The 12,726-nt window shown below is 49.8% G+C and overlaps 1 protein-coding gene across 1 annotated transcript in view; it reads left to right on the top strand.

The window, feature by feature from the left end:
* Window positions 1-12,435, top strand: part of LOC106605741 (glutamate receptor ionotropic, NMDA 2D) — a 71,350-nt gene extending 58,915 nt beyond the window's left edge. The window contains 3 exon segments of the mRNA XM_045717749.1: window positions 8,573-8,808; window positions 9,210-10,705; window positions 10,707-12,435. Of these exon segments, the coding sequence (XP_045573705.1) occupies window positions 8,573-8,808; window positions 9,210-10,705; window positions 10,707-12,435 (3,461 nt within the window).
* The last annotated feature ends 291 nt before the right edge of the window (window positions 12,436-12,726 follow it).

The following is a 12,726-nucleotide window of genomic DNA, read 5'->3' as shown; positions in this document are numbered from 1 at the left end:
GTTGTTATGATAGTAGAGCAGTAGTAGTGCTGGTTGTTTTGACAGTATAGCAGTAGTAGCAGTGGTCGTTATGACAGTAGAGCAGTGGTAGCGGTGATGGTTATGATATTAGAGCAGTAGTAGCGGTGGTTGTTATGATAGTAGAGCTGTAGTAGCAGTGGTGGTTATGACAGTAGAGCAGTAGTAGTAGTAGGTGTTGTTATGATAGTAGAGCAGTGGTAGTTGTTGTGATGATAGTAGAGCAGTAGTAGTGGTTGTTATGATAGTAGGGCAGTAGTACTGATTGTTATGATAGTAAAGCAGTAGTGGTACTGGTTGTTATGATAGTAGAGAAGTAGTAGTGCTGGTTGTTATAATAGCAGAGCAGTAGTAGTGCTGGTTGTTATGACAGTAGAGCAGTATACGTAGTGGTTGTTATGACAGTAGAGCAGTAGTAGTGCTGGTGGTTGTGATAGAAGAGCAGTAGTAGTTGTTGTTATGATGGTACAGCAGTAGTAGTTGTGGCGGTTGTTATCGAAGAGCAATGGTAGTGGTTAATATGATTGTAGAGCAGTAGTAGTGCTGGTTGTTATGATAGTAGAGCAGTGGTGGTGCTGGTTGTTAAGATAGCAGAACAGTAGTAGTGCTGGTTGTTATGACAGTAGAGCAGTAGTAGCAGTGGGTGTTATGACAGTAGAGCAGTAGTAGCGGTGGTGGTTGTGATAGTAGAGCAGTAGTAGTAGTGGTTGTTATGATTATAGAGCAGTAGTAGTGGTTGTTATGATAGTAGAGCAGTGGTGGTAGCGGTTGTTATGATAGTAGAGCAGTAGTAGTGCTGGTTGTTATGATAGTAGAGCAGTAGTAGTGATGGTTGTTATGATAGTAGAGCAGTAGTAGTGCTGGTTGTTATGATAGTAGAGCAGTGGTGGTGCTGGTTGTTATGATAGTAGAGCAGTAGTAGTGCTGGTTGTTATGATAGTAGAATAGTAGTAGTGCTGGTTGTTATGACAGTAGAGCAGTAGTAGCAGTGGGGGTTATGACAGTAGAGCAGTCGTAGTGCTGGTTTTTATGATAGTAGAGCAGTTGTATTGCTGGTATTTATGACAGTAGAGCAGTAGTAGCAGTGGTGGTTATGACAGTAGAGCAGTAGTACTGATTTTTATGATAGTTGAGCAGTAGTACTGATTGATATGATAGTAGAACAGTAGAAGTAGAGTTTGTTATTAAGATAGTAGAGCAGTAGTTGTTCTGGTTGGTTTGATAGTAGAGCAGTAGTAGTAGTCGTGGTTATAATGGTAGAGCAGTTGTTGTGATTGTTATGATAGTAGAGTACTAGTAGGAGTGGTTATGATAGTAGAGCAGTTGTTGTGATTGTTATGATAGTAAAGCACTAGTAGGAGTGGTTATGATAGTAGAGCAGTTGTTGTGATTGTTATGATAGTAGAGCACTAGTAGGAGTGGTTATGATAGTAGAGTACTAGTAGGAGTGGTTATGATAGTAGAGCAGTTGTTGTGATTGTTATGATAGTAGAGCACTAGTAGGAGTGGTTATGATAGTAGAGTACTAGTAGGAGTGGTTATGATAGTAGAGCAGTTGTTGTGATTGTTATGATAGTTGAGCACTAGTAGGAGTGGTTATGATAGTAGAGCAGTAGTGGTGGTTGGTATGATAGTAGAGCAGTAGAAGTGGTGGTTGTTGTGATAGTAGAGCAGAAGTAGAGGTTGTTCTGATAATAGAGCAGTAGTAGTGGTTGTTATGATAGTAGAGCAGTAGTAGTGGTTGTTATGATAGTAGAGAAGTAGTATTGGTTGTTATGATAGTAGAGCATTAGCAGTGGTGGTTGTTATGATAGTAGAGCAGTAGTAGTGGTTGTTATGATAGTAGAGCAGTGGTAGTAGTGTTTGTTATGATAGTAGAGGAGTAGTAGTTGTTGTTATCATAGTAGAGCAGAAGTTGTTGTGGTTGTTATGATAGTAGAGCATTAGTTTTAGTGGTTGTTATGATAGTATAGCAGTAGTATAAGAAAGTAGTCTGTGGTAAGATGAAGCAGATGCTAAACTACAGGACTGTTTTGCTATCACAGACTGGAACATGTTCTGGTATTCTTCTGATGGCATTGAGGAGTACACCACATCAGTCACTGGCTTTAGCAATAAGTGCATCGAGGACGTCGTCCCCACAGTCACTGTACGGACATACACCAACCAGAAGCCATAGATTACAGGCAACATTCGCACTGAGCAAAAGGGCAGAGCTGCCGCTTTCAAGGAGCGGGACTCTAACCCGGACGCTTACAAGAAATCCCGCTATGCCCTGCGACGAACCATCAAACAGGCAAAGCGTCAATACAGGGCTAAGATTGAATCATACTACACCGGCTCCGAGGCTCATCTTATGTGGCAGGCCTTGCAAACTATTACAGACTACAAAGGGAAGCACAGCCGCGAGCTGGCCAGTGACACGAGCGTACCAGACAAGCTAAATCCCTTCTATGCTCGCTTCGAGGCAAGCAACACTGAGGCATGCATGAGAGCATCAGCTGTTCCGGACGACTGTGTGATCACGCTCTCCGTAGCCGATGTGAGTTAAACCTTTAAACAGGTCAACATACACAAGGCTGCGGGGCCAGACGGATTACCAGGACGTGTGCTCCGGGAATGTGCTGACCAACTGGCAGGTGTCTTCACTAACATTTTCAACATGTCCCTGATTGAGTCTGGGACAAGCAGACCACCATAGTCCCTGTGCCCAAGAACAGAAAGGCAACCTGCCTTAATGACTACAGACCCGTAGCCCTCAAGTCCGTAGCCATGAAGTGCTTTGAAAGGCTGGTAATGGCTCACATCAACACCATTATCCCAGAAACCCTAGACCCACTCCAATTTGCATACCGCCCAAACAGATCCACAGATGATGCAATCTCTATTGCACTCCACACTGCCCTTTCCCACCTGGACAAAAGGAACACTTATGTGAGAATGCTATTCATTGACTACAGCTCAGCGTTCAACACCATAGTACCCTCGAAGCTCATCACTAAGCTAAGGATCCTGGGACTAAACACCTCCCTCTGCAACTGGATCCTGGACTTCCTGAAGGCCGCCCCCAGGTGGTAAGGGTAGGTAACAACACATCCGCCACGCTGATACTCAACACTGGAACCCGTGTGTGCTTAGTCCCCTCCTGTACTCCCTGTTCACCCAGGACAGCATGGCCAGGCACGACTCCAACACCATCATTAAGTTTGCAGACGACACAACAGTGGTAGGCCTAATCACCGACAACGACGAGACAGCCTATAGGGAGGAGGTCAGAGACCTGGCCGGGTGGTGCCAGAATAACAACCTATCTATCCCTCAACGTAACCAAGACTAAGGAGATGATTGTGGACTACAGGAAAAGGAGGATGGAGTACGCCCCCATTCTCATCAACAGGGCTGTAGTGGTGCAGGTTGAGAGCTTCAAGTTCCTTGGTGTCCACATCACCAAGAAACTAGAATGGTCCAAACACACCAAGACAGTCGTGAAGAGGGCACGACAAAGCCTATTCCCCCTCAGGAAACTAAAAAGATGTGGCTTGGGTCCTCAGATCCTGTTAGTAGTGGTGGTTATGATAGTAGAGCAGTAGTAGTGGTTGTTATGATAGTAGAGCAGTAGTAGTAGTGGTTGTTATGATAGTAGAGCAGTAGTAGTGGTTGTTGTGATAGTAAAGCAGTAGTTGTAGTGGTTGTGTCGTGGAAAATTGCAAGATTATGTTATAATGCTTGTATTGTATTATAATGGCTGTTTTATTCGACAGAATAGAGTATTCTGTTAACTATTGTGTGTGTGTTTTACTGAGGATGGGCCTCTATGAGATAACACTGACAGAGGAGATTTACGATGTCTTTGGGTAATAAAGCCTAAAGAGCATTCCAGATGACATGAGCTAATGGTTCTGTTCTATACCGTACCAGGGAGAGACGGTTCCAGTTTGGAGTATGAGGACCAGACACTGGTCTATACAATGAAAACTGTTGACACAGCAGTTGCTGTCTGCTATGTTTTATAGATATCTTTCATACAAATCTTAACCTTGTGACCATTCTATGTATCTGTTGTTCGTCATGTACGTTGAGAGGGGTGTATCTTAGCTATAAAAGATCTTTGTACTTTTGTGTTGTCACTTTTTTTCAATGGCGCATCATTGAAAGTCAAGTGCTATTGCAAAGCTCTTATTATTAAAGATGTAGTTTAAGTATAACTCTGACTGGTGTGTGAAGTTTGTAACTCTCCTCATTTGGTAATGCAGAAATTAGTCACCACAGTTGTTATGATAGCAGAGCAGTAATAGTGGTGGTTATGATAGTAGAGCAGTTGTAGTGATTGTTATGATAGTAGAGCAGTAGTAGTGGTTGTTATGATAGTAGAGCAGTAGTAGTGGTTGTTATGATAGTAGAGCAGTAATAGTGGTGGTTATGATAGTAGAGCAGTTGTAGTGATTGTTATGATAGTAGAGCAGTAGTAGTGGTTGCTATGATAGTAGAGCAGTAGTAGTGGTTGTTATGATAGTAGAGCAGTAATAGTGGTGGTTATGATAGTAGAGCAGTTGTAGTGGTTGTTATGATAGTAGAGCAGCAGTAGTAGTGGTTGTTATGATAGTAGAGCAGCAGTAGTATTGGTTGTTATGATAGTAGAGTAGTTGTAGTGGTTGTTATGATAGTAGAGCAGTTGTAGTGGTTATTATGATAGTAGAGCAGCAGTAGTGGTTGTTATGATAGTAGAGCAGCAGTAGTAGTGGTTGTTATGATAGTAGAGCAGTAGTAGTGGTTGTTATGATAGTAGAGCAGTAGTAGTAGTGGTTGTTAGGATAGTAGAGCAGCAGTGGTAGTGGTTGTTATGATAGTAGAGCAGTAATAGTGGTGGTTATGATAGTAGAGCAGTTGTAGTGATTGTTATGATAGTAGAGCAGTAGTAGTGGTTGCTATGATAGTAGAGCAGTTGTAGTGGTTGTTATGATAGTAGAGCAGCAGTAGTGGTTGTTATGATAGTAGAGCAGCAGTAGTAGTGGTTGTTATGATAGTAGAGCAGTAGTAGTGGTTGTTATGATAGTAGAGCAGTAGTAGTAGTGGTTGTTATGATAGTAGAGCAGTAGTAGTAGTGGTTGTTATGATAGTAGAGCAGCAGTAGTAGTGGTTGTTATGATAGTAGAGCTGTAGTAGTGGTTGTTATGATAGTAGAGCAGCAGTAGTAGTGATTGGTGTGATAGTAGAGCAGTAGTAGTAATGGTTGTTATGATTATAGAGCAGTAGTAGTGATTGTTATGATAGTAGAGCAGTAGTTGTAGTGGTTGTTATGATTGTAGAGCAGTAGTAGTAGTGGTTATTATGATTGTAGAGCAGTAGTAGTGGTTGTTATGATAGTAGAGCAGTAGTAGTAGTGGTTGTTATGATAGTAGAGCAGTAGTAGTAGTGGTTGTTATGATAGTAGAGCAGCAGCAGTAGTGGTTGTTATGATAGTAGAGCTGTAGTAGTGGTTGTTATGATAGTAGAGCAGCAGTAGTAGTGATTGTTGTGATAGTAGAGCAGTAGTAGTAATGTTTGTTATGATAATAGAGCAGTAGTAGTGATTGTTGTGATAGTAGAGCAGTAGTTGTAGTGGTTGTTATGATTGTAGAGCAGTAGTAGTAGTGGTTATTATGATTGTAGAGCAGTAGTAGTGATTGTTGTGATAGTAGAGCAGTAGTAGTGGTTATTATGACAGTGGAGTGGTAGTAGTGGTTATTATAACAGTAGAGCAGTAGTTGTAGTGGTTGTTATGATAGTAGAGCAGTAGTAGTGGTTGTTATGATAGTAGAGCAGTAGTAGTGGTTGTTATGATAGTAGAGCAGTAATAGTGGTTGTTGTGATAGTAGTTTTATTGCATTCCTCTCTGCTAAATTATTTTTTAATCCCTCAATGAATCATACATCTGTTACCTGTCTGTCCATCACTATGGTTACACAAGCAGTCTCCCTATCAACCAATCAGAGAGGGTGTAGGGCCCCCTGTGCTTGTGGGTAGGCCAGTTTTCATTAATGAGAAAGACAAATATGTTGGCTCCCCTGTAGGTAAGCAGATGAGAATCCCCTCACCCACCTGAGCCTACCACCATGATATAGATTCTGGCCGTCCTTCCACCACATTTAAATTATTCTAATCTCCAAGCTCTCTTCTTCTGTCTCTCCTTCTCCCTGTCTGTTATTCTTCTCCTTCGCTTCTCTCTGATGTGTCACATTTACCCCTTTTTCTCTCCTCTCATCCTCTTCAAACTGAAGAGTGTACCTGCTGTTTGTCATAATGACACAATCTCTGCCTCTCGTCCTCCGTCTCTTTCTCCCTCGTTCCCTCGCTCCTCTCTTTCCCCTGGCACACTGTGGTCGTGGACAGAGAAAGATTTCCTCTCTCCTTCTCTTTCCCTCTCTCCCACTATATATAACTCTACCTCTGCTTCTCTCCCTCATTCCTTCTTTCATCCCTCTCTTTCTCTTTACTTATTTTTATCCACTCTCTCCCTCTTTTCTTCCTCCTTCCTGTCTCTTTCTCTCCTCTCTTTATTTTCTCTCAGTTCTAGGGTTATAATGTTTTCAGGCTTATTTTACTTCTATTTTATTTGTTATTGTTCAGCCCCTCCTCTTCTACCCCCCTCTCTTTCTTTCTTTACCTCTCTCTCCTCCTCCTTCTCTTCTCATTTTGCCGTACTGTTGAAGCTTGACAAAAACAGGCCTTTACAATTGTTGACCACTGACCTTGAGGAGTCACCTGGAATGAGGAGCAAACAGAGGGCCTGAGGACCTCCCTTTAGTGCTAATGAAACACACACACACACACACAGACACACACACACACACACACACACACACACACACACACACACACACACACACACACACACACACACACACACACACACACACACACACACACACACACACACACACACACACACACACACACACACACACACACACACACACACACACACACACACACAGCTAACACTAACCCTCCTCTCCTGTCCTCCTCTCTTCTCCTCCTCCTCCTCCTCCAACCTCCCCCTACTCCCTAACCCTCCACTCCTGTCCTCCTCTCTCCTCCACTTCCAACCTCTCCCTACTCCCTAACCCTCCACTCATGTTCTCCTCTCTACTCCAACCTCTCCCTACTCCCTAACCCTCCACTCATGTTCTCCTCTCTACTCCTCCTCCTCCAACCTCCCCCTACTCCCTAACCCTCCTCTCATGTTCTCCTCTATCCTCGTCCTCCAACCTCCCCTTACTCCTTAATCCTCCACTCATGTTCTCCTCTCTACTCCTCCTCCTCCACCAACCTCCCCCTACTCCCTAACCCTCCACTCCACTCCTGTCCTCCTCTCTTCTCCTCCTCCAACCTCCCCCTACTCCCTAATCCTAACTCTTCCTCCTTCACCTTCCTTTCCCCTTCCCTCCCCAATTCTCTCCTTTGTATGAATCCCTTTCTGCCTGCCTCCTCTTTACCTCCTTTTGCACCCTCTCTTCATCTCTCTCTGTCCCTCTCCCTATCCCCAATCTCTCTCTTGCCCGCTCCCAATCCCCCATCTCTCTCTGTCCGTCTCCCTATCCCCCATATCTCTCTGTTCACCTCTATATCCCCATCTCTCTCTGTCCCTCTCCCTATCCCCAATCTCTCTCTTGCCCTCTCCCAATCCCCCATCTTTCTCTGTCCCTCTCGCTATCCCCCCATCTCTCTGTCCCTCTCCCTACTCCATATCTCTCTCTGTCCCTCTCCCTATCCCACATCTCTCTCTGTCTCTCTCCCTATCCCCCATCTCTCTGTCCCTCTCGCTATCCCCCCATCTCTCTCTGTCCCTCTCCCTATCCCCCATCTCTCTGTCCCTCTCCCTATCCCCCATCTCTCTCTGTCCCTCTCCCTATCCCCCATCTCTCTGTCCCTCTCCCTATCCCCCATCTCTCTCTGTCCCTCTCCCTATCCCCCATCTCTCTGTCCCTCTCCCTATCCCCCATCTCTCTCTGTCCCTCTCCCTATCCCCCATCTCTCTCTGTCCCTCTCCCTATCCCCATCTCTCTCTGTCCCTCTCCCTATCCCCCATCTCTCTGTCCCTCTCCCTATCCCCCATCTCTCTCTGTCCCTCTTCCTATCCCCCATCTATCTGTCCCTCTCCCTATCCCCCATCTCTCTCTGTCCCTCTCCCTATCCCCCATCTCTCTGTCCCTCTCCCTATCCCCCCATCTCTCTGTCCCTCTCCCTATCCCCCATCTCTCTCTGTCCCTCTCCCTATCCCCCATCTCTCTCTGTCCCTCTCCCTATCCCCCATCTCTCTCTGTCCCTCTCCCTGTCCCCCATCTCTCTCTGTCCCTCTCCCTATCCCCCATCTCTCTGTCCCTCTCCCTATCCCCATCTATCTCTGTCCCTCTCCCTATCCCCCATCTCTCTGTCCCTCTCCCTATCCCCCATCTCTCTCTGTCTCTCTTCCTATCCCACATCTCTCTCTGTCCCTCTCCCTATCCCCCATCTCTCTCTGTCCCTACCCCTATTCCCCTTCTCCCTGTTTCACTCCCCTCTCCCCCCTCCCCAGATGAGATTGAGATGCTGGAGCGTCTGTGGCTGTCTGGTATCTGTCACAATGATAAGATTGAGGTGATGAGCAGTAAGCTGGACATAGACAACATGGCGGGTGTCTTCTACATGCTGCTGGTGGCTATGGGGCTCAGTCTGCTGGTATTTGCCTGGGAGCACCTGGTCTACTGGAGGCTCAGACACTGCATGGCTACCAGCTCCGGGAGACTGGACTTCCTACTGGCCATCAGTAGGGTGAGTTTGTGTGGTGGGAAATGGTGTGTGTGTTTGGGGGGGGCAAGAGATAGAGGTATCTTATGTGTGTGTGTCGGTGTGTTTGTGTGTGTTTGTCTGTGTGCGTGTGCATGTGCATGTGTCCGTGCGTGTGTGATGTGTGTGTGTGTGTGACCTGTATGTTGAGGTCAATTCCATTTCCACTCAGTCAATTCACAGGATTAATTGGAATTCAATTCCTCTCACACTCAGGATGTATGGTAACCTTGACAATGACCTTGATGGAAACAAACATATATTATGCATACAGCTTGACTGACAACCTCTCGTCCCTCAGTCACATAGGGCATGTTTGATTTGATTCTATTAATACATGATTGAATGTTCATTACCATTGTTCTCTATCTCTCCCTCTCTACCAGGGCATGTACAGTTGTTGTAGCTTTGAGGATGAAACCACGCCGGGCAGGGCCAAATCCTCCATGGCTATGCTCCCCCACCATCATGGCACCATGGCAACAGTCCCGCCCCCGCCACACTTGGTCAGTGCGTCATCAACCAACCCGGCCCTGACCATGGCGCAGCAGCAACAGCAGCAACAGTCACAGCCCGTCTACAAAACACAGCTACCTGGATCCCCTCCCACCGTGGTGCATTCTGGGACGGCGCTGGGGCCCTCCAACACTCCCATGCTGGGGGCGCCACTGCCCTGCTCCACATTCCTCCCCCGGCCCGATCGCAGACTGGCCGTGGTGGACCGCTGGAGGCTGCCCAAGGCCGGGACCGCCACCAACCCCATGGCCGTCCGCGGGGCCATCGCAGACATGGGACCCTTCCCCCAGAAAGTGGCTCCGACCTGGGGCACGACAGCTGGAGGAGTGGGGGTTGGTGGTGGTGGTGGTGGGGGGCTGGATGGATATAAACGCTACTATGGACCCATCGACCCTGAGGGTCTGGGGCCCTGTATGGACCAGCCGGCAGGGTCCCAGACCCCCAAAACAGCCCCCAGGAGCCACCCGCAACCCCCTCCCGCCACGGTGGCCTTCTACTCAGAGAAAGGTCCTGACCAGGGGGTGGGGAAGAGGGTGGTGGGAGGTGGTGGTGCTGGGTGTCAGGGGAAGGGAGGGGTCAAACCTTTGGGGACGCCTCGGCTGCCTCCTAAAAGCCAAGCCGTGGGCGTGACCCCAGTCCCTCTGCCCACTAACCCCCCGCTGCCACAACCCTCCCCTCCTCTCCCCTCATCCTTTTGGAGGAAGCGCCGGCCCAAGAAGCCCAAAGAGCCAGGCGGGCCTCTGTATGAGAACATCCTACCACTGGGGCGCAGGGGAGGAGGAAGGGATGGAGTGAGGGATGGTGGAGGGAGGAGGGGACGCCCCCTCTCTCCTCCTCTCCCGCTTCCCGTAACCGTGCCCATGTCCCCCACCTACACTCCCCCTTCCCCCTCCACCTCACTCCCCTACACCAGCTCAACTTCCTCCTCTTCCTCTAACACATCGTCCACCTCTTCCTCTACCTCCTCCTCTCGCTCCTCCTCTCCTTCCTCCTCCTCCTTGACCTCTCAGAGCACGCGGGAAGGTTTGGACGCAGAGGAGGATGATGAGGATGAGGAGCTGACCGAGGAGTCCAGTCTTCTCCTGGGGAGGGGGAGGGACAGACAGCGTTCAATTATCTCCTCTCGCTCCCTCAGTCACGGGCGCCAGCCACCACCTATACCACCCCGAAAACCACGCCCTGCCCGAGGGGAGAGAGACAGGGAGAGAGAGAGGGAGAGAGGAGGTAGCCAGTTGGCCCAGTTACAGGAGTGGTGGGCGGGCTGGGGTGAGAGAGAGAGGGATCGCAGTGGAGGAGGAGGAAATGACGAGAGGAAACGAGAGAAGAAGAGGAGGAAAGATAAAGAGAAGAAGAAAAGAAGAAGAAGAGGAAAAGAGGGAGGAGAGGGAACGAGAGAGAGACAAAGAGAGGAAGAGACGGAAGGTGAAAAAGAAGCGGAAGAAGAAGGCGCTGAAGACGAAGAAGAGGAAGAAATCGACTGGGCGTTCCGAGCAAGAAGAGGGGGATGTGGAGGCAGATAGGGAGGGAGAGGGGGATGGAGGGAGAGAAGGAGGGATGCCAGACTACTCTTCCTTTCCAACCCAGTATCGTAGTACGTTTGGGGAGAAAGGGAGAGATTCAGCATGGGCAGGAGAGAGGGAGCGAGGAAGGAGGGAGGGAGAAGGGGAAGAGGTGGGTGATAGAGAGGAGGATAGCAGCAGGAGCAGGGAGAGGCGGCCCAAATCATCCCGTTCCCACTCCAGACATCGACCCCCCAGTAAGCGCTACCCCAAACTCCCCGCCTCGGTCAAGTTCTGGGTGAGCGGAGGAAACGGGGAAGGGGGGGACCCCAACTCTGGAACACCCCCCTCCTCCCTCCCTCCCCTCATCCCACTCTCCAAGAGGCGGAGGAGTGGAGGGGTGGAGAGAAGGGAGGGAGGGAGAGAAGGAGAGAAGAAGCCTCTGTTGATGCACTATGAGAAAGGCAGGGCTAACACCCAGGAGGGGCTCTCCTTCCATGAGTGGGACTCTGAGGAGGATGATGAGGAAGATGTGGAGGAGGAGAGGCAGAGAGACAGAGCGAGGGAACGGGTGGAGGAGAGGGTGAGGAGGGCGGGTGGGAGAGGTGCTGTGTCAGAGTCAGAAAGAGACAGGGAGAGAGCAGAGGAGAGTTACTCTGATGAGGGCTCATCAGGGGAGTTTGGGCGATTTGAGAGGTACTGGGAGGGGAGGGAGGGGAGGGAGGGGAGTGGGGGGGCTGGAGGACCAGGGAGTAGTGGGATAGGGGGGATAGGGGGAGGGAGCTGGTTTTTCGGCACATACCCCGCCAGAGAGAAAGGGGGCAGCATCAACAGCAGAGACGACTCTATACTAGGGCGAGTGGAGGGCTGGGGGGGGGCGGGGGGAGATTCTTGGGGTTCAGGGCCAGGAGTAGGGTGGGCGTCAGGGGGAGGGAGTGGAGGTCTGGGGTCCCAGTGGCCCCCCCCTCCAGCAAACCTCCCACCCCCCCGACGGTACTGGTCTGTGGACAAACTCCCAATGAAGGGAGAGAAGAAGTGGAAAAGGGGAGGAAGGGGGAAGGGCAAGGGACGCGCACGAGACAGAAACCAGGGGTCTGGGGTGTCATGTTCATGTAGCCAGTACCCCCACCCCCATGTACACCCGCACCCCCAAGGGCGGTCACACGGCCATGGGAAGAGAGGAAGCACGGCCCTGTCCCGCAGCCAGGAGGAGCTGCTCCCCCACTGCCACAGCTTCAGCGGGGGCTCACGGCCCAAACCCCCTCCCAAACCAGACCAGGGCCAGGCCAAGTCAGGCAGCCAGGCCAGCCTCAGCACACAGCAGCCAGGAGGGTTAGTGGACCACCCCCCTCAGCCCTCCCTCTCGCCCCCTCAACCCCTACCTAGTGCCCCTTCCTCATCCTCCTCCCTGCCGGTGCCCATCCCTCCTCCTCCCTCCTCGTCCTCTGCCTCAGCCAGTGCTAAGCTCCTGTACCAGAGACTACGGTCAGTACCTCAGCCCGGACGCTTCTATTCCCCCCACCTGCCACTCAAGGCCAAGAGCATATGCTCCCGACGAGGCTCCGCCCATTTCTCCAGCCTGGAGAGCGAGGTATGACAGGGGGAGACGAGAGAGGGAGACACTCGAGCCGACACCGGTGCCGCTGAAACCACTGACGCCATGGCAACTGTTACCAACGGCGGTGCCATGGCAACGGGGGATGCCATGGCAACTGAGACTACTGTTATGGCGACTACAGATGACCATCAGCTAGTGACCATCGCTACAGGAACAACTAGGGATGACTGTACCATGGCTGTCTCCGCTGTGGGTGAAAGCGGAACCATAGTAACCCGGTCCCTGGTGCGTGTTCTGGTGAGGGCCACGGTGAGGCGCCACACCAGGGTC

Source organism: Salmo salar, chromosome ssa05 (genome assembly GCF_905237065.1).
Source record: "Salmo salar chromosome ssa05, Ssal_v3.1, whole genome shotgun sequence".
Classification (NCBI taxonomy): Eukaryota; Metazoa; Chordata; class Actinopteri; order Salmoniformes; family Salmonidae; genus Salmo; species Salmo salar.
The sequence above is the reverse complement of the archived record's forward strand: the minus strand, read 5'-3'. Positions and strand labels throughout refer to the sequence as shown.